Genomic DNA, 21,832 nt, shown 5'->3' on the forward strand with positions numbered 1-21,832 from the left:
TGTGCCCTGTGATAGACTGGCTACCTGTCCAGGGTGTATTCCTGCCTTTCGCCCAATGTATGCTGGGATAGGCTCCAGCCCCCCTGCGACCCTGATCAGGATAAGCGGGTTCAGATAATGGATGGATGGATGGATGGGCTGCATATAATAAACACATGGATGTGACCTACAGTCAGTGATCACTTTATTAGGTAGACCTGTACACTAGCATGCAAATGCAAATATTTAATCAGCCGATCACGTGCCAGCAACTATGCAGACATGGTCAAGAGGTTAATGAGAGAGGTCAGAGGAGACTGGTCAAAGCTGACAGGAAGGTGACAGTAATGCAAATAACCATGCATTACAACAGTGGTATGCAGAAGAGCATCTCTGAAAACATCACGCATCAAGTGGATAGGCTACAGCAGCAGAACACTTAAAAAGTCTTATAAATACCTAATACATTTTACATTCAAACATATGGTAAAACTATATACTCACTATATACATGTTTCAATGTTTCTTATTTAGTAATCTCACTTTTTCTGAAAACCACAGGTGCTAAAATAATTGTAAAAGAAACAATTATTTTAAATAAAATCATACCTTGTTTAATTTTACTTAATCAAGTTAATCTCAGTCAAAAGGAACTATATTGACTATACTGTCATTCCATCACTACCTGTTTCACTAAATGGTAAATGGTTGGCATTTATATAACGCCTTTATCCAAAGCACTGTACAATTGATACTTCTCATTCACACAAACACTCACACACCAAAGGCGATTGGCTGTCATGCAAGGCACCAACCAGCCCGTCAGGAGCATTTATGGGATAGTTGTCCTGCGCAGGGACACTTTGCAGGATTGAACCAGCAACCTTCCAACTGCCAGACGACAGCTCTTACCTCCTGAGGTAACAAGCATGCAAAATCCCTTTATCAACCATCAGGACTGGAAAATCCAAAGAACTCTCAGTTCAGAAGACACAGACGGTAATTGATCATCACAAGTCAGTTAATGGGTACCCAAAAAAATGTATATACAGGATATATTCATAAATGGTTAAACATACCACTTAGCATTGTAAGGGCAATCATAAAAAGGCATAAAACACCAAGTCTAAAAAAAGAATCATGAAATGGCAGTTCCATACCAACAAACTCTTTGTAAGGGTGGCACAAAGACACAATAAACAAAACCAAGCATCATTAAGTTTGCCAAAACTCATTGGAATTATTACTGGAAGAGATGGAATTATTACTGGAAGAGAGTGCTATGGTCAGATGAGACCAAAATTGAACGTTTTGGCCATACACACCATCAACATGTTTGGCGGCAAAATGGAATGCATACAAGGATGCTAATAATTGTGGAACCTGTTTTGGATAAATATTTTTCTATTTGAAACATGTAAGACTTTGTTTGATTCCATTGAATCATTAATAAAGCACACTGCTTTTTTTTGTACATTTAATTGTGGTGCCCACTGTATATGCTGGGAAAAAATATCTTTTGATATTTTTCCACATAAAATACCCCATAAAACAGAAATGTATGAGAGAAACCCTCTGTAATTCCTCATCTATTTGTGTTAAGAAGCGCCAAGTAAAAACACGTAGTTATATCTATAAATAAAAATAAATAAACAATGTAATTTAGTTTTTGGTGTTTAGTTTACTTGACACAGCTGGTATAAAAACAACTAGGTGAAATAAACTACTTAAAGTTGTTTCTGATCGTTGGTTCATATATTTTATGAAACTACAGTAGTTGTGGAGGCAAAACATCATAATATCTCAAAATTGACCAATACAGCCAAAAGCGCCCTTTTCACCTGTGGTGCCTGCCCTTAACTTCAATAAACATCATTGCTTATATTTCATGGACATTTTAGAAAATAAACTTGAAAATAACATATCCATCCTTCAAAACTATTCAAACTAAATTATTGTGAATTGTAAGCTTATTTTCAAAGTAAAGCAGAAACAATCTGGAAGAAAGACCGAGAAAGTGTCAATTGTTATATTAAGTAGCAACATCTTTAAAATGATTATTGATGGCATTGGAGTTATTAGTTCTTCGTTGTTGTAGAACGCGCAAATAAGACTACACTGTGTGCAAGGCGGGGCTTGTGCGGACTGCCAATCAAACGTGCTTTTTGCATTGCGTAACGTCGCATGAATCTGCGTAGTGGCAGAGTTGAGGAACAGCGAGGGCTCCTCTCGCAGTAGGAAGAGGAAAAACAGTTTCGTATTCACTCTCCTTCACTGCGGAGCTGCGTGATTGTAACTGAGAGGGAGAGAAGGGTAAGATCTGTTGTTGCCTTCTAGCTCTCCTCGGATATACTATTGCGTTTTATTATAAATGGGTTTGCCAGGTGGGGTAGTTCTGAAAAGGAGATCCCCTTTTTCTTGAAGGCTAAGCTAACTTGCTAACGTTTCATAGGATCTAGCTAGTAGTAAGCAAACGAGACCGCTAAAACACAACTCCACTAGCACACTGCAAATCTAAGAATGAATGGGATGTACCCTCAGTTAGAAACTCGTGGACCAAGCAGGCTACTTCACTCTCAGATCTACTACTAACATTAAGAGACTCTTCGATTTCAAGTGTGTATCTAAGTATCCATTGGAGGCCCTGGAATACCCAGGGCCTCGCGGGTAGCATAAGGAAACCCCCTTATTTTTTTATTTTATGGATGGCATTCAGGGGGGCGGAGTACCTCATTTTCAGCATCAAGTTAAACGATATAAAAAATGACACGATACGAAACTGCATTCATTGTGATTTCTCTCTTTTTTTTGGAATACAAGCAATCATACTATGCGTAATGTTTAGCTTCATGGTACAATACAAACATTGACTTTAAACGGGATTTTTTAGATAGTCTGTATTTTTGTTGCTTATTTCTAATGTTCACTGGGATCCTCTCATTGCGTGCTGTGTGCCGCGGCGCTGTTCCTGCTGCTGCCGCCAGTAGAGTTCGCGCTCTTGTACAATGCAACAATGCAAGTTCTGGCGCTAGTTTGCACTTTTTTACTGACATCTGCTACTTACTGGAGATGTGATCCTTCGTTTTTCGATCCTTCGTGAAATGCTTTTAAATCCAAGAATTTGATACATTTATTCTAGTATGCGTCATGTCATCATAACTCTCAATCCTACATTTACATTATGCGTTGTCCGAATCGCAGAAAATGTTCTTTTGTGTATTCACTTTTGTTTTCTTTTATTATACATCACAATTATATTTGATATCAAGTAACAATAACTGAATAATAATATTTATTATTATTGTTATTATTATTATTATTATAATTATTATTATTAATGAAGTTTAAAGAAGTTTCAAGCCTGGTTTCTGTCTGGTAACTGGAACTATGTCCTTAATTCTTAGGTCTGAGCAGTTTCTGATCTGCAAACCCACTGAGACCAAGCGGAGTGGACAGATTGCCTGGCAATGTCAGGCTCATCCGGGCAGCGAAAGGGGGCAGCGGCAAAAATGCGAAAATGTGCTTTTTGCAAAACCAACCGCGACAAGGAGTGTGGGCAGCTACTGGTGTCTGATAACCAGAAGGTGGCAGCCCACCACAAGTGCATGGTGAGAGTTTGGGGAACTGGGGACCTAACTCACAATGGGGGGCAGGAGGGCTATTTTGTTGGTGGAGAACCAGTAAAGCTCTGGAACCAGGCAAGCAAAGGAAGAATAAACAGCACTGTGTATACTGGCAGTGTTCTGCCCTTTGAGATAAAAATGAAAGGTACAAAAGAATGGGGAAGATGGATCATTTATCTTCTCTATTGAAGTGCATTTTTATTTTTGTTCCAGCTCTTCTCGTCTGCATTGGTGACATCGCATGCAGACAGTGAGAACCTGGGAGGGTTCTCCATTGAGGATGTGAAGAAGGAAATAAAGAGAGGGGGAAAGCTGGTGAGGGGATCCGTTTAGCCTTTAGCACTTGGCTCAACACTCGTACACTGGGACACTTTGTGAACTTGAACCAGGTCTTCTGTGTGTCATTACATTACGTTACATTATTGGCATTTGGCAGACGTTCTTATCCAGGGTGACGTACAGTTGATTAGACAAAGCAGGAGACAATCCTCCCCTGGAGCAATGCAGGGTTAAGGGCCTTGCCCAACGGCTGTGTGGATCTTATTGTGGATTAGAACCACCGACCTTGCGTTTCCCAGTCATTTACCTTAACCACTACGCTACAGGCCGCCCTACACATTGATGTGTCGCAAAAAAAATAGCATTGTCTGAGTGACATTGTGCAGCTGCGCAATAGTAAGTGTTACTGCACTGAATCTCATTGAGGGAGGATGGCAGGTTAGAACCCCGGCTGAGACACTTTGGTTGCAATCTTCAACACTTTTACCTCTTTTTCTCCTGGAGAAATCCAGCAGTGTGAATAGGTGTCTGCCTGTGCGTATTGTAAATTTGCAAGACCCACGTGGGGTAATGGCGTGTAATAATGTTGCGCCCGTCTTCATGTCCCTGGTTTGCTGCAGATGTGTTCATCCTGCCACCGACCTGGGGCCACCATTGGCTGTGACGTGAAGATGTGCCGGCGGACCTACCACTATTTCTGCGCCCTGCGGGACAAAGCCCAGGTCAAAGAGAAGCCCTCCCAGGGTATCTACATGTGAGTGCAGCTCGCTCAACTGGCTTCAATCAGCCATTTTCTTCACTTTAAATGATCCGAAGCACAATCACTTTCTTTATCAGTCATTGAATTATATTTCTTATTCATCTGACGTTATGACGTGTCCATTTGACTGCAGTGTATATTGTCGCAAACACCGGGATGCTACGCAAGACTCCAGTGAAGGTAACGTTACTGCGGTCTTATCCCATTGCACTTTCTGTATGTCCGTCTGGTTTGAAAGATACATTCACATAGGCTGTCATAACATGAATATTGTCAGAACACTTCAAAGTTGAAGGGATACTAGTGAGCAGTTGTAGGGAAGTATAGAAGCAGCCAAACCTTAAAGTCAGTCCAAGCTCCCATCTCTCTTCAGTGTAATTGCATTACATGTTATTTAGCTGACGCTTTTATCCAAAGCGACTTGATTAGTCTAAGCAGGAGACAATCCCCCCTGGATCATTGTGGAGTTAAGGGCCTTGCTCTAGGGCCCAACAGCTGTGTGGATCTTATTGTGGCTACACTTGGGATTGAACCGCCAACCTTGCGGCTCCCAGTCATGTGCCATAACAACTAAGCTACAAGTTGCCCATTCATTCTTAGATTTGCAGTCTGCTAGTGGAGTTGTTTTAGTGGTCTCATTTCCTTACTACAAGCAAGATACTATGAAGCGTTAGCCAGTTAGCTTAGCCTTCAAGAAAAAGGGGGTCTCCTTTTCAGAACTACCCCAACCTGTAATCCCCTACATTTTCCAAAAACAAATAATTACTGTCCCTTCTTCTCCAGATGAAGTGGGCAAGACCAATGATTCAGACTCCTCCCCTCCTCGGGGAAGGAGGCGGGGTCAGTCAGAAAGGGGCGGGGTGAAGTCCAACTCTCGTGGCCAGTCAGAGGATACCCGCTCCACTTCCTCACATGGCACTGATGACGTAGAGAGTGCCTCACATGTAAGACCGATGAGCCTATAGAACTAATTCAGCTTAGAGCCTTCAGCACGCTTGAGTATCCGAAGCCACATTCTCACTGAGAGGCAGAATAATGACATGCAGTGATATTTCTCATGGTCACACCTTCATTTCCTCCAAGTATTTAAAATGAATTTAAATGAATTTGGCAGAGATTTATACAGAACAAAAAATCTCTTGTTCAGCTATTATGTAGTCAGAATATGACTCTGCTACCTCGAGTCAATGTCTTTCATCCCTTAATTTTGTCATCGGGAGTAGGACCTATGATGATTAGAATTAAAGGTATAGTAGGTAATGTCGGACTTTGAACAGTCAAGAGAGGAATTGCATCAACAAAGACCCTCAAATCACCACGTTGTTTATCCCTCCCCCTTCTCTGTGAACGCATTGTGGTTGAAACCCCCCCCCCCCCAATTAGAACCAACTTTCAACCAATGAGCTTGAATTATTGTACGGCTATACAATGATTTGGTGTGTCGGTCCATCAACTGCATATTTAGAAAATTTAAAGACTATAAACACAGGCAGAGGGCGAGTCAGCATATCAGTGAGCCATTTTCTGTGATAGGAAGGGATTTACAATGTTTTAACAGAAAACTATTGTACCTTTAAATTATGAATAGAATATTTTCAACACCATTTCATTTGCGACAATGTGCTGCAGCATTCTGCGTGCACCTGTGAGTTTCATTCCTGTTCCTCCTGGCCCACAGCGGGACCGCTCCCCTCTGCGGGTCAGCCCCAGCGACGTGGGCCCCCGCTGCGGGTTCTGTCACGCGGGAGACGAGGAGAACGAAACCCGTGGGAAGCTGCACACAGACAACAGCAAGAAGGTGGCCGCACACTATAAGTGCATGGTGAGTCGCCTGCTGCTGTCGAGCTGTGCATAAGTAATGTTAATGGATGTTGGCTTGAGACTATGTAAATTGCTGAGATTACATGTGTCCATGGGCCTGGGATGTCAGCGCTGCTTCTTTAGATATCGCAGTTGTCAAGTCAGTCTCACACAGATGAGTCAGAGGAATACTCTTCATATGCAGCTTGACAGACAAACCACGAGCACCCGTTCGAACTGTGGGGGTTGCTGGATGAGACATCATCATCCCAGCTGGCTAAAACCGCTTAGGGCGGGTGTACATTAGACATTATACAAGCAGCAAACAGCTGGCTAAAATACTGATCAAAACAATTGGCCCTAGAATACTGATGTGTGGAAACTTCTGCTTCCTGCACTTCCCGCTCTTCTTGTGCACTTTTAAGCTGAAAACTTTTTTTTTTTTTTTTTTGTATTTGCTACAAACTTGGCTCATAGTATTAGTGTACCTAGCCATACATGGTGACTATAATTATATTGGACAGTACATATGGGAGCCTATCACATGAATAATTATAACTCATTGACCATCCAGTTCTCACAAAACTTGCACTGATTTCCCACATGGTTATTGTTCTTAATAAGCACCTCCATGACTGGTTAATATTTATCTTCTAATTTCTGTGGTATGTGTATTATTGCATAGCAACATGTCATATTCATATTAAATTACTTGCATGCTTGAGATCCTTTAGGCCATTATGGTTGTAAAATTGCCTGATGCGGGTATATTTTTATTTGCGTTTGCCTGAGTAAGGAGCATATTGGTCCTTCCACAGTCTTTGGCCTTTAAAGCCTCTTTGATACCTTTCACATGTAATGAAGCTAGAGTTTTAGACAGGAGGTACCTGAAAACTAAATGAAAACAGCATGTCCAGGCCAAGTCCTAGTTAAAAGGACATTTTTTCTACTAGTTACAATGTCTGCTTTTCTCAGGTAACCTTTGCATTGGAGTGTAATTTTACCTTACATTTTACATTTACATTTACATTATAGTCATTTGGCAGACGCTTTTAATCCAAAGCAACTTACAAGTGCATAGGTTCTACCATAAGTCAGAGCATCACATCCAGAAACTAGCAAAATACACAGGAAATGCTGTTCTAAACATAGTCGTCATCAGAATTTTTTTTTTTTGGGGGGGGGGGGGGGGTTAGACAAGGATAGGGATATCAGAAAGGAGGGGCAGGGGAAATCAGGAGGGAGGACTAAGGTAGAGTTTGAAAAGGTGGGTTTTGAGTCTGCGTCGAAATAGGGGGAGGGATTCTGCTGTTCTGACAGTGGTAGGCAGGTCATTCCACCACTGAGGAACCAGAACGGAAAACAGGCGTGAACGTGCAGCTCGACCGCCAGGTGCACGTAGAGAGGGAACCGTAAGGTGACCAGAGCTGGCAGACCGGAGTGGTCTAGCTGGGGAGTAGGGAGTGATCAGGGATTGTATGTAAGGTGGGGCAGTCCCCTTAGCAGCCTGAAATGCCAACACTAGGGCCTTGAAACGGATGCGTGCGGCAATGGGAAGCCAGTGGAGGCCAATGAGAAGCGGGGTGACATGAGCCGACCTGGGCTGATTGGTGATCAGGCGGGCTGCAGCATTCTGGACCAGCTGGAGGGGCTTGATGGCACACGCTGGGAGACCGGCTAGGAGGGAGTTGCAGTAATCCAGGCGGGAAATGACGAGCGCCTGGACTAGGAGCTGGGTGGCTTTCTCAGTCAGGAGATGACGGATACGGCGTATATTATACAGAAAGAACCTGCAGGTTCTGGGAGTGGAGGATACTTGTGGAGCCAGGGTGAGGCAGTTATCAAGAGTCACCCCAAGATTCTTTGCCGTACGGGAGGAGGAAACTACAAAGTCCTCAACAGTCAATGAGAGGTCGATTGACGGAGAGGACTTAGCAGGGATGTAGAGAAGCTCAGTTTTGGCAAGGTTGAGCTTCAGGTGATGGGAAGTCATCCACGCAGAGATATCAGCCAAGCAGGCAGAGATCCGTGTGGTGATTTGGGTGTCGGGGGGGAAGGAAATGAAGAGTTGGGTGTCATCAGCGTAGGAGTGATAAGAAAAGCCGTGGGAAGAGATAACAGAACCAAGAGACATGGTGTATAGCGAGAAGAGGAGAGGCCCAAGAACCGAGCCCTGCGGGACTCCAGTTCGTAGGGGTTGAGGGTCGGAGACTGCGCCCCTCCAAGTCACCTGGTAGGAGCGACCAGAGAGGTAGGAGGAAAACCAAGCGAGTGCAGAACCTGTGACACCCATCCCAGACAGCGATGAGAGCAGAATCTCATGGTTGACTGTATCGAAGGCGGCTGACAGGTCGAGGAAGATGAGGACAGAGGAGAGGGATTTTGCTTTAGCAGAGTGGAGTGCCTCAGTGACCGCGAGCAGGGCGGTTTCAGTGGAGTGGCCACTCTTGAAGCCAGACTGGTTGGGGTCATGGAGATTGTTGTGGAGAAGATAAGTGGACAGTTGTGAGTAGACCGCCCGTTCCAGGGTTTTAGCGAGAAAGGGAAGAAGAGAGACAGGCCGGTAGTTGTTCAGGGCAGAGGGGTCAAGAGTAGGTTTTTTGAGGAGGGGAGTGACTCTGGCCCTCTTCAGGGAAGAGGGCATGGTGCCGGAAGAGAGGGAGGTGTTGATTAGAGCCTTATTCCCTAAGTGAGTTGTTCTTTGCATCTATTTTGGCAGCTCTTCTCGTCCGGGACAGTCCAGCTCACCACCAGCTCCCGGGCCGAATTTGGGAACTTTGAAATCAAAACGGTCACCCAGGAGATCAAGAGAGGGAAGAGAATGGTGAGTGGCTAGGGAAGGGGGGAGACTGCAGACTGAGACGGGCTCTCTGGCTGTGGCCATTTTGCAGACCGTTACATTTCAAAGTGCGTTGGTGCTTTCTTAAGTGACAGACTAATGAGGGTTTGAAAAGAGCGCTTTATACAGACAGAAAGTGGCAGCTCATGAGCTGGAAATAAAGGTGGATGTCTTGCCTTGTGCCAAATGTAGTTCTCCTTGGTTTTCTTCATTTATATTAAATTCACATTTTTAAAGTTCTGTTCGACGATTGAGTTATTTTTCTTTCCATTGTAAAATGTCCCAATCTGTGAAGATTTGTTTCACTTTTCATTCTCTGTGCCTGCAACCAGGGCATGTTTACAAAGATGATTTGGAGGTTCTGCCGTTTTCAAATGATTCTCCCGATTTCATAAATTAATTAGCCTTCATTAGCCTTTCTGGGCCTGGAGCAGAAGTATTAATGGTGTGAATTACCTCTTTATGGTAATTGTTGTTTTTCTAAGAATTAAGGTGATTTTATTAAAGTAAACCCTTGTCTTGTAATTCAAATTCTTTAATGTGGTGCATAGAAAGGGAACACTCTTGTGTGACCAAAGAGAATTACGGCCCAATGGACAAATCTTTCACAAAACTGGCATATCTGCTTATCACACTTAAAAGTCAATGAGGCAAATTGTCATCTCAAAGGTGCTTTAAATGTAAAGGTAATTTGAGCTCATACTTCTGCCAGGCAGTCATTCTAGTTAGGAGGCAAATATGTTTCTCCTTATGACTTTTAACTAGAAAAGTGCACATACTTAATGCCGTTTGCATAGCTGACTCATTCTGTGTCCTTGCTCTCCATCAGAAATGCACCCTGTGTGCTCAGTTAGGAGCCACCATTGGCTGTGAGATCAAGGCCTGTGTGAAGACCTACCACTACCACTGCGGCTTGGAGGATAAGGCTAAGTACATCGAGAACATGGCCCGTGGCATCTACAAGTGAGCACTGCCCTCTCACCTACCTTTTAACATGTTTAAGGTTTTAAAATGGATTCTGGATTTACTGACCAAATCAACTGAATACAAATTAAGATCAGGACAAGATTTTGATGAGAATCCCTCCTTTCATCTGAAATGCATAGTGTTAACTACTGGTGACATTTAGTTATTAAAGTTTCTGCTATCCAAGGTACTATACATATCTGAACCTATCCTGGTTACCTGTATCCCCATCCCCTGTGAATCTCTTGAACACACAAAGCTTGAAGAAATCACAAGCTATATTTAAACTTCATCTGCAAGGGAGAAAACTTGCATAATCCCAAGGCACAATATTGTTGTATGGGGGATAAAGAATAATGGTGTGAAATTTGTGTGAACAGAACTTTGTAGGATTTACTAAATAAGGCTGTAATATTTGACATGGTTTGAATAGATAGCGGATTGATAGTTGACTGGACCATTATTTACATTCCCCAATCAGCGTATGTTAAATATGAATATATTTGTCTTTCGCTGATCTTTCGAGCGCGAGTGAATATAATGTCATTGACGAGCGCTCTGTTTGGGCACTTTGCACCAGGCTTTACTGTAAGAACCACAGCGGGAATGAGGAGAGGGACGAGGAGGACGAGGAGAGGGAGAGCCGCAGTCGACAGCGGGAGGGCCTCCAGCACGGCGCCTCCCACCCTCCGCAAGTCAACGGCAACTAGGCTAGGTACAGCACAGGAACGGCACGACTGGCTCGACAAACGGACACGGGGTGAAGACAAGAATTCAAAGTGCATATTTTTGTTAAAAACGTTAAAAAGCGAAAATAGGTCACCAGATATGGATCTCTGATGCTTGCTCTCCAACCAGCTCCAGTGGAAGTGCACATGTAACTCACCTGGCTTTGACCAAATTGGTTTTGTATGGATTTGTATGAGGATTTGTTTGATTTCTTGGATATCAAGTGACAAGGGTGGGGAGGTCCTGTGGAGGGAGCTGGTGTAACTGATTCGGTCTTTCTCGCGGGAGAATGACCTGCAGAAGACCAGACTGGACAAACTGATTGTTATGTTCGATACATGCTCGTTCTGTGCCCCACTCTTTCTTTGGGGGGGGAAAAACAAAACATCTTTTGGACTTATTTTATGAAGGCTGTCTTGTTCTGTTTTTATTTTTCTTACAAACTATGAAATCCGAAAAGTTCTATCTTGCTCTTTCTCAAAAAAGTACTCCTTTGTAATCTTTGTTCTTTGGAATCGTGCATATATTTTATTACCATATTGTTATTGTGAAAATCCATGGCTTTTCTTTTTATTCAGAGACAGGATTAAAATTCCTCAAGTGGCATGAACCTCTTTTAAAACTGTCAGGTGATGGTTTCTTCCAGCCAAGATACATTCCTGTTTTTAAACCTATATGCTATAATTGGCTACTGAAATAAGCCACAGAGTTTAGTCATTTGAAGCAGTCTAGTTTAAAACATGAAGAATATTGATTGAATAATTGGTTGGACCACTTCAATATATGCAACATACATTCATTAAAATAAACTTGGGCAATGAGAGTATAGATTTTTCAAAAATCTATTCTTTCCAATTCTTAGTAAAAGGATCCAATTGGCCTTTTTCTAAACAAAGCTGTACTGGAACATTAAAATGCCATTAAAAAAACACTTGTATGAAAGTTGCCCTTTGCATTGTTTTATCTGGCAAATTAATGGGCACGTCACACATAACAGTAATGTTGTTGCCTTGGAACAGTGGCACAGCAATACTTCCAAAGAGTGAAGCCATATCCCTAACAAATTTTTTCCTGTTCACATTTTTTTTGTCATGGGCATCTCTTAAACCAGCAAATTATGGCCAATTAATTTCCCATGAATAGCCTATAATCCATGACATTTGAGGCAAAATGTTGGGCTTTGTCATGAGTGCAATTAAACTGACTCCAACTGCTCCCATTGATGATTTTTTCAGCAAATTAATTAACAAGCAATCACTTACGGTAAGTCAGGGTAAGGTAACCAAATTGATAATTCACAATCACACTGGAGTTACCTCGTTGAGTGAATGCTGTTGTTCGAGATTAATTTGCATAATGGACAATTGGGAACGGAGGCTGAGAGTAAATGGACAATGTAAACAAATTAATGACTGATCAGCACCATGTACTGGTATGTCGATTGCCGTTTAATCAAACATAAGCAGTAATGTGAATTACATTTCTACAAGGTGAAAATGGACAATTACATTATTTGTGGATTGATAACCACTGGAGAATCGGAACTCCCGGATGTTTTTCATTGAAATAATACCTTTTCATACATTGTTAATTACCTCCACCAGTAGGTGGCGCTGAGGCTGTATTGGGTTTTTTTGTAGGTTTTTTTGGGGGAAATTCCTTAAACAAGCGTTTAATTTATGGAACTTAAATTGTAACACAATTTTACAATTCCTCAATATTCACATACAGGTAATTTGACAACAGTACGAAATAAAGAAATACATTATCCAAAATATCCATAAAGTTTGGTCAAATTTGGCTCTTGCGGAACCAATTGGTCAATTTTAATCGGATTTCAATGCGCAATTATATCTGAACCATCGAGATATATATGATGCGGACATATTTGCGCCAAAACTTCGCTTGAAGAGTTGTCTACGTGCGAGTTCATACGTCTATTTGAAATGGGCGGTCCAGCGCTTTTCATTCGTTGTTAGCAGTACCACAAAAACGCAGTTTCCACATGCAAACAAATCAGCCATTGAAGACGATTTTGTCATTCACGCAGAAGTGGCACCGTACCCAATGAGGTAAACGGATTACTACAATCTGTATATCAGTGGCCGGAGCCTTCTGACCCTAAGTGAAGCTACACGAGGTATCCAGTGAGCAACGTACTGACACTGATATGGCCACCAGCAGTTCCTGTGTTGTGGTAAGTTTGGCGAGCTTGGATGTCGGCCAGTCAAGTAACGTTAGCAAAAGCTAGCTAGGTTGTATGACATGGCTGTCGCTAGGTTGTATGACATGGCTGTCAGAAGGTGGTAGACATAACATAGCTGGATGGGTAACACGTTAGTTAACTTGTTCCTTGTGGAGACGTGTTGCATTGCATAGTTGTGCTCAGCCACGTGTTATTCCAGCAGATTTGCGTATAGTGAAACGAATTATCCGCTTCCTGATTTATACCGTGACTCCCTGACTGAGAAAATCTAGTTTCTGGAAATATCGCACAAAAGAACCAAGGGAGAGAAATGCATGCCTGGGGCGCACGAGGTCCAATCGGGTAGCGCACTACCTCGACTAAGCTACCTTCCACGTTAGCAGCGTAGTAACTTAGCCAAGTTCACCTAGTCAAGGGGCTACACATCACAGACGCTCCTTGTATGTCAATATTGGACAGCAAGTAAAATGGCATGCTAATGTGCCCACGTTTCTAGATAAGTTATTCCAGTAGACTCGGGTTTGAACAATAGGTCACCCGGCCTCATGCTGGGTAGCTGGCGCTGGCTAACGTGTCCCATAATGGTGTAATTTACTAGCTTTTATATTGTCACCTGTCAAAAATAATTACCTGGGATGATGGGACAATTCTTAACCAAGTTAGCTGCCTAACATAGTTGCGGGTGTGCCGCTAATGTAATGGCCACAAAACAGCTTTTTCTAACCAACCTGATATGTTTAGCCGCTGATTAGCTAAGTTAGCTGCGAGATGACCAGCTAAAGTTAACTAACGTTAAATATCTAATAAGTTAACCAAAGCGAAGCATCTGATTAGGCTACTTGACACGCATACTAACTGGGTAACTTTGTGGAAACTAGCTGGCTAATCAACTTGTTTCTAGCTACCCATCCTCAGCCAAGCACGAAAGTAGTTGAATAGCAAGCGGGCTAATTTGTAAAACATGTTGAGGAACAAGATAATATGAGCAAATGTATTAAATGAACGACGATAAGTGGACCAGAGAAAAACATTGGATCGTAAGTATTCTGTACTGCAGAAAGGAGCAGTCAGAGGAAAGTGGTCCAGATATGAGGTCCTGCTCGACCGGGATGCTGAATGTGTCTCCCCTCGTTTCTAACCAGTCATCTTACAGTACGCAGGAGGCCCCAACTATCTGCTGCAGACAAATTCTCATCCCCCGTGTCTACTCTATTCCCAAGGCACTCTGTCATTTCAGAAATTACGCATTTATGTGGCATCTACACGCTTATCACTGACTTTGCCGCTTTTAATACCGGAGTTTGGGCCACTGCCACCCCGACCGCCAACGTAAGCGTTGTTCTGTGGACCGACCAATCACGTGTCACCAGTAAATGTCAGCCTCGAGGCAGTTGATTTAGTGGCAGTAAATTCTGTTTAAGTGTTTCTTGTGAAATGCATATTCATTCTTGCATTTGCTATTAAAATATACACTGGTGTGAAAAAGTGTTTGCCCCCTTCCTGAATTTTTTTTTTTTTTTTTTTTTTTTTGCATGTTTGTCACACTTAAATTAAGGTTTTTATTATTAAGGGAGAAAAAAAAATCCAAACCTACATGGCCCTGTGTGAAAGTGATTGCCCCCTAAACCTAATAACTGGTTGGGCCACCCTTAGCAGCAACAACTGCAATCAAGCATTTGCGATAACTTGCAAGGAGTCTGGAGGAATTTTGGCCCACTCATCTTTGCAGAATTGTTGTAATTCAGCCACATTGGAGGGTTTTCATGCATGAACCGCCTTTTTAAGGTCATGCCACAGCATTTTAATAGGATTCAAGTCAGGACTTTGACTAGGCCACTCCAAGGTCTTAATTTTGTTTTTCTTCAGCCATTCAGAGGTGGACTTGCTGGTGTGTTTTGGATCATTGTCCTGCTGCAGAACCCAAGTTCGTTTCAGCTTGAGGTCACGAACAGATGGCCGGAGATTCTCCTTCAGGATTTTTTGGTAGACAGCAGAATTCATGGTTCCATTTATCACAGCAAGTCGTCCAGGTCCTGAAGCAGCAAAACAGACCCCAGACCATCACACTACCACCACCATATTTTACTGTTGGTATGATGTTCTTTTTCTGAAATGCGGTGTTACTTTTACCCCAGATGGGACACACACCTTCCAAAAAGTTCAACTTTTCTCTCATCAGACCACAGAGTATTTTCCCAAAAGTCTTGGGGAACATCAAGATGTTTTCTGGCAAAATTGAGACGAGCCTTAATGTTCTTTTTGCTCAGCAGTGGTTTGTCTTGGAACTCTGCCATGCAGGCCATTTTTGCCCAGTCTCTTTCTTATGGTGGAGTCATGAACACTGACCTTAACTGAGGCAAGTGAGGCCTGCAGTTCTTTGGATGTTGTTGTTGGGTCTTTGGGACCTCTTGGATGAGTCGTCGCTGCGCTCTTGGGGTAATTTTGGTCGGCCGGCCACTCCTGGGAAGGTTCACCACTGTTCCATGTTTTCGCCATTTGTGGATAATGGCTCTCACTGTGGTTCGCTGGAGTCCCAAAGCTTTAGAAATGGCTTTATAACCTTTTCCAGACTGATAGATCTCAATTACTTTCTTTCTCATTTGTTCCTGAATTTCTTTAGATCTCGGCATGATGTCTAGCTTTTGAGGATCATTTGGTCTACTTCACTTTGTCAGGCAGGTCCTATTTAAGTGATTTCTAGATTGAGAACAGGTGTGGCAGTAATCAGGCCTGGGTGTGGCTAGAGAAATTGAACTCAGGTTTGAGAAACCACAGTTAAGTTATGTTTTAACAGGGGGGGAAATCACTTTTTCCACACAGGGCCATTTAGGTTTGGATTTTTTTACTCCCTTAATAATAAAAACCTTCATTTAAAAACTGCATTTTGTGTTTACTTGTGTTGTCTTTGACTAATATTTAAATTTGTTTGATCTGAAACATTTAACTGACAAACATGCAACAACAAAAAAAAGAAGGGAAGGGGGCAAACACTTTCACACCACTGTATTTGAAAGGAGGACCAATATAATAATTTGTCTTTGTGAATGCACACCTGCTCTTTTAAGATGAGTAGGTGGCAGTAGACTTTTGTAGGTGAAGTACTTCATGACTACACTCTGCTTACTCTTGGGAGGCCTGGAAGGTTTATGTACTTTGAGACATTTTGTGAAAAGTACTGTAAAAAAGTAAAACTGAACTGTATTTGAAGAAATTTTAAATGTGTATGCATATTTGAATTTTAGGTGATGGCTATTATTACAGAAGTGGCTGAATCAAATGGAGCAAAAGCTGAATGTCAGCCTTTCACAGAATGATCTGGAGAACTGGGCAGTGTACTCTGTGATAAAGCGTGTTTGTTTTAGTAGAGTCCATTGGTCAAGAGAAATGTATGTCAAAGGTTGCAAATCAGTGGAGATCTCCCAGTTAAATCTGTTGTGCCCTTGGTCATATTTGTACAATTCCTGTACTTGAAATAAAGAGGTACTACCATGCAGGTGTGATATACTGTAGTGGTCATTAGTGAAATTTATTGTCATTCTAGCAGTGCTTGACTGCCTCACCTCAAGTCTTACTTTTTCAGATTGGTGACACGGAGGAAGGCTACGACCTCGACCTGTTTTGTATTCCAAAGCATTATGCTGATGACTTAGAGAGGGTTTACATTCCCCACGGGCTCATCCTGGACAGGTGGGTTACGCGTAAACACTCATACGAGTATAGAATCACTTCAAGTACAGTTGTTGTTGCTGTTAAGAATTGCTGTCTTTGCTGTTAAAACTCACCAGCATCACCATATTTCCCACTTGTTTTCAACTATGTTTTATATATACTTTATTTTTTTACCCAATTTGGAATACCCAATCATATTTGTTGGTCCATATCTCAGACTAAGATTCTTGGCCTCTGAGGCATTGACGTACTTGCGGTTCAGTGCCAACATCATGGACACTTGACCGCACCCAGGGACTGGTGCGTTTATGCGGCTGCAGCATCCAGGAGCCAGCATTCATGGTTCGGTAGTTGAGATGTTTGGTCACCTTTGGTCACCCTGTGTGAAATGTTTAGCCAAATGCAAGAATGGTGCATCTGAGATGAGTTCTTCTCCACCCCAGGACTGAGCGCTTAGCACGGGAGATTATGACTGAGATGGGGGAGCACCACATTGTGGCTCTGTGCGTGCTAAAGGGCGGCTACAAGTTTTTTGCTGACCTGCTTGACTACATCAAAGCCCTGAACCGTAACAGCGACCGCTCCATCCCCCTGACCGTAGACTTCATCCGGCTCAAGAGCTACCACGTAAGGCCACATCTCTGACACCTGTTCAACGTGTAGATTTACAATCGAAAAAACACCATTCTCTCAACCTTCATTTTTGGGTAGTGTATTTCAAATGGTAAAACGGGCATTTAAAGGCATTTAATTTCATTATGTCACAAGATGTACATTTGCTTTCAAATTTGTAAGCATGAAACTTAAGCTGGACTTCTGACAGGGTGTGTCCATTCTGTATGGCCATTTACTTCAAGCTCACTTCAAGATTGGCAGCCCGCTAAGTGGTCTGACTACTGATTGTTTATATTGTAAATGTCATGTTTTTTTACACAAGCAGTCTCCAAATTAGCAATACCAAACCTCCTTTAGTGGTTCCTGAGCGGTACCAGATCTTCATTGCTTTCAAAACTCATTCTAGATCTCAAGGGAATAGCATAGTCCTAATATAGCATTTGATTCTTTATGTATAATGCATCGTTAAAATGATTTGGATGACAGGTTCTTTAAGAATTTGTGTTTTAGTAATGACACCACCTGAATGAATGCCAGACCCGAGGGATTGCTGGGTGGCTCATCTTCTAAAGACACTCGCCTATTGCATGGATGAGCCCCACGGTCTGGCATGTAGGTTTTCATTCAGCCAGGAGTTAATTTGAGCTGCGTGTGAGTCCTACTCTGACTTGTGTATGTGCAAGCATTCAATCTGAAGCATGTTGGCACTTGAACAAGTTTTTCTATCCTTTATTTCAGATGGCTTCTTGCTTATTTTTTTATCCAGTCATTTTGATTAATATTGTGTATAAGTCCTTGGAGGATCAGTGTAGGGGGAGAAAGAAAATGCTTATTTAATAGAAATTTGGATTATTCCATACTTGTATGCATCCTATTTCTCTTACACTCATTTCTATGCAGAATGATCAATCCACTGGAGAAATCAAAGTAATTGGAGGAGATGATCTCTCCACTCTGACTGGAAAGGCAAGTAGATTTGTCATGCGTTTTAAACTTTTCCCCCAAATGCCACTACAGTGACACTACAAAAGTGGAAGATCACCTTCTTAACACATCCATGGCCTCAGCTCAGCCCTTGCTCAATGATGCAACTGCAGCCTGCAGTACCTAAAGATCTAGCGTTCCGCCAGATTGGAACCTGCAAACCTTTGGTCCGAGTCCCATGTCCACTGTTCATACACCTCCCATACCTGTACGGCTAGTGTGCTGTGTTTAATAAAACAACAGGAACAGTGGTTGCCATGTTCACAGCAAAGGTTTCAGAGGAAAAAATCAACAGAGCAAACTTTGAATTGTACTATTTGTTGTTTTAACTGCTTACCTCCACCAATTATTTTCTCCTCTTGTTTCTGGTACAGAATGTCTTGATTGTTGAGGTAAGTGGACTTTTGTTTACACTTTTTAATAGTAGCTGTAGACTGTTCATAAACATTGGCTGAACCATTTCTTGTTCTGTTCAGGACATTATTGACACAGGAAACACCATGAAGACATTGTTGCAGCTCCTAAAACAGTACAATCCCAAAATGGTTAAGGTGGCCAGGTACAGTACCGCGCAAACCCTGCTGCGACAGTTGTTGCTGAAAATTACGTATGAAAGTTTGGTTTAATAATTCTGCAAGAATATTGTTTTCAGCTTGTCTACTTTTATATTGTTCTGTGCGTAATTCCATGTGCATTCATAACTGCCATTACGAAGCGTGTATGCATGACTTCACACTCAATTTGCAGTTTGCTTGTGAAGAGGACGCCAAGGAGTGTTGGGTACAGGCCAGATTGTGAGTTCTTTTTCAGTAAATTGCAAATATACTTATTTAATAAATTGTATAATACTGGACCAAACCTAGGAATTTAATATTTGATTCAATAATGTATACATTCAATGGAATTATTTGAAAACATAAGCACTTTTCAAAACCAGTTTAAATTATTTAAATTTTAAAATACACATTTGGCTAGAGTGGCATGTACGTACCACCAGGTGGTGCTCGAATGCTGTCAGGTTGGGACAACCATGGCTGGTAAATGTAATTTTGCATACAATCCTGTTTGACGAATTAAACTCTCTCTCAGTTGTAGGATTTGAAGTCCCTGACAAATTTGTTGTAGGATATGCGCTGGACTACAACGAATACTTCAGAGATCTAAATGTAAGTATGAATCCACAAAATCAAATTGAACTTGGCCAAGTAAAACTGCTGCAGTACCCTTAACTATTCAATGCCTTCATTTCAGCATATCTGTGTCATCAGCGAAACAGGAAAAGACAAATACAAGACAATGGCCTGAGGAGAACTTCCCCCTTTGTTTTTAAAATGTATTCCTTCTGTAATTTCATTCCTTTTTACTTCGATTTACCTGAAAATGAACATTTAATCAGGCAGATTTCCAGATGCATTTCTGTGAATACCTGCTAAGACGATTAATCTTTAAGCAGCTCACAGTAACACACTTTAGTGTACATCAGACCTGTGCTGGATTGCTGTCTGTAGTGAATTTCGTGGCAAGTGGTTTTGAACCAATGCTGCTTTAGGATTGTTTACAGTCAGAAAACGTGCAATGCAGTATGATACAAAGACACAGGCCTGTCACTCGTGACATAGCACATTTGTGAAGCTACTTGTGACCAAATATCACAAACCAGTTGGGCATGTAGCTCAGGTATCAGTTTCACTTTCAGCTTGTGTGTAATGTACAGTGTTAAATCATGGTCCTCCATTTACTTCACATATTAGATTCAGATATTCAGTTGATTCATTTGATGGCAAAAGACCAAAATTATTTGATAATGTGGATATGAATATAACATGAAATGCACCAGAAAGTAATTGGGTGAAGGAGAATATATAATGGAACCAACACCATAAATTATGTAATACAGGGATTAAACCAATTGTATTGGGAAACAAATATTTTAAAAGTACAAGCCATCACTTTAATTTAATGCTCAAGGTGGTTTGAAAAACATTGCCTTGAATAGTTGGTGAAATGTATACATTTTTTTAATCGGCTGTAGAAATGCTTTTATAACTGAACCACAGGCCAGGTCATTGCTGAGATTTTGAACTGTTGTGGCCTATGCACCTTCCGTAGGGAATATCCTGCTCTTTCCTTACTACTTGATTCATTAGGCTACTGTGCAGATTGGTGACTGCACAGGTAAAGGAGATGCATTGTTTCTTAATGCTACTAGGGTTCTGTGTAGACCTGTTCATTGTATCTTTTCAATTTTGCCAAGATTCCGCAATTGGTACTTCACACATTATGGTCTATATTAGTCATATACATACACGCAAGACAACCATGCAAGACAAGCATGTTCGACTCCACCTTGCAAGACCAGCTCAGAAGAATGCACTATTAGGTTCTTGCATTTTAAAATATCAACAATTAAAAATGGGTCTTGTTAAAATGAAGACCATTCCTACAGCCAAATATGATCACTATAGTTTGAATCTTTAATGTTGATGGGCTCTCCATATGTGAAATTCTTAAAAAAAAAGTTTTTTAAATAATTTGTTAAACTTGTATTGACCATCTGATTCTAACCCCAATGGCCAGGGGACTGCCCAGGCAATGGCCTGGTTGAGGATTAAAGGCAAAGTTCTGAATCTCCTGGCTTCTCAAGTTTTTATAGAGCCCAAAAATGGCTGTCCTAAGGAAAATCAGTAAAAACCGGCATACCCTTTGACCCTGACGGCTATGCAGGTTTAGTGATTTTCCTTCAATCAGCAGCCAATCAGGGCCCCGGAAAAGATCTGTGGGAACACAAATCTAAGCCAGTCAGTCACCCAGCAGATTCTGCAGCCCTATAGGAGTGGAGTCCAGTGGAGGTGACCAGTGCTCTACACAATTTCTGGACATCTGTAATGGAGCCCAGTAGCACACTTCTGCCTTTCACCTAAATATGATCAGAACTGGCTGGATGTATCAATTGTACTGAATTCTGTAGTTTGACAATATAAATACAATAAAATGGTTTATACGATAACAATAAATGGTTCGCATTTATATAGCGCCTTTATCCAAAGCGCTGTACAATTGATGCTTCTCATTCACCCATTCATACACACACTCGCACACCGACAGTGATTGGCTGCCATGCAAGGCGCCGACCAGCTCGTCAGGAGCATTTTGGGAGTTAGGTGTCTTGCTCAGGGACACTTCGACACAGCCCGGGCGGGGGATCGAACCGGCAACTCTCTGACTACCAGACGACTGCTCTTACTGCCTGAGCCATGTCGCAATATATACGATAAACAAATAATTAGGCTTTTTGGTTTTTTTTCTGCTGTAGCAAAACATCAGGTAACATCAGGAACATTATGGATTTTATTTTATTTTTGTTTATTTTTTATTTTTTAAAT

General features: G+C 41.8%; 3 protein-coding genes across 3 annotated transcripts; 2 read left to right on the plus strand and 1 right to left on the minus strand.

Annotated features, from left to right (window-relative positions):
• The first annotated feature begins 2,138 nt into the window (after positions 1 to 2,138).
• Positions 2,139 to 11,920, plus strand: LOC133133149 (PHD finger protein 6-like). The gene is made up of 10 exons (XM_061249198.1): positions 2,139 to 2,292; positions 3,384 to 3,587; positions 3,816 to 3,917; positions 4,502 to 4,635; positions 4,775 to 4,821; positions 5,425 to 5,585; positions 6,320 to 6,463; positions 9,161 to 9,265; positions 10,110 to 10,243; positions 10,827 to 11,920. The coding sequence occupies exons 2-10, from the start codon at positions 3,447 to 3,449 to the stop codon at positions 10,954 to 10,956; spliced, it is 1,098 nt and encodes a 365-aa protein (XP_061105182.1). The 5' UTR covers positions 2,139 to 2,292; positions 3,384 to 3,446; the 3' UTR covers positions 10,957 to 11,920.
• LOC133132217 (uncharacterized) lies at positions 7,697 to 8,788 on the minus strand (the record flags this gene model as incomplete). Its single annotated transcript, XM_061247513.1, has 2 exons — positions 7,697 to 8,472; positions 8,665 to 8,788. Coding segments are annotated over 2 exons (900 nt in total), but the record flags the coding sequence as incomplete, so codon positions are not given.
• Positions 11,921 to 12,938: 1,018 nt separating the features above from the next.
• On the plus strand, positions 12,939 to 21,463 carry LOC133132978 (hypoxanthine-guanine phosphoribosyltransferase-like). The gene is made up of 9 exons (XM_061248836.1): positions 12,939 to 13,172; positions 16,762 to 16,868; positions 17,294 to 17,477; positions 18,366 to 18,431; positions 18,824 to 18,841; positions 18,926 to 19,008; positions 19,197 to 19,243; positions 19,539 to 19,615; positions 19,701 to 21,463. The coding sequence occupies exons 1-9, from the start codon at positions 13,146 to 13,148 to the stop codon at positions 19,752 to 19,754; spliced, it is 663 nt and encodes a 220-aa protein (XP_061104820.1). The 5' UTR covers positions 12,939 to 13,145; the 3' UTR covers positions 19,755 to 21,463.
• The last annotated feature ends 369 nt before the right edge of the window (positions 21,464 to 21,832 follow it).

Source organism: Conger conger, chromosome 7, assembly GCF_963514075.1.
Source record: "Conger conger chromosome 7, fConCon1.1, whole genome shotgun sequence".
NCBI classification, from domain to species: Eukaryota; Metazoa; Chordata; class Actinopteri; order Anguilliformes; family Congridae; genus Conger; species Conger conger.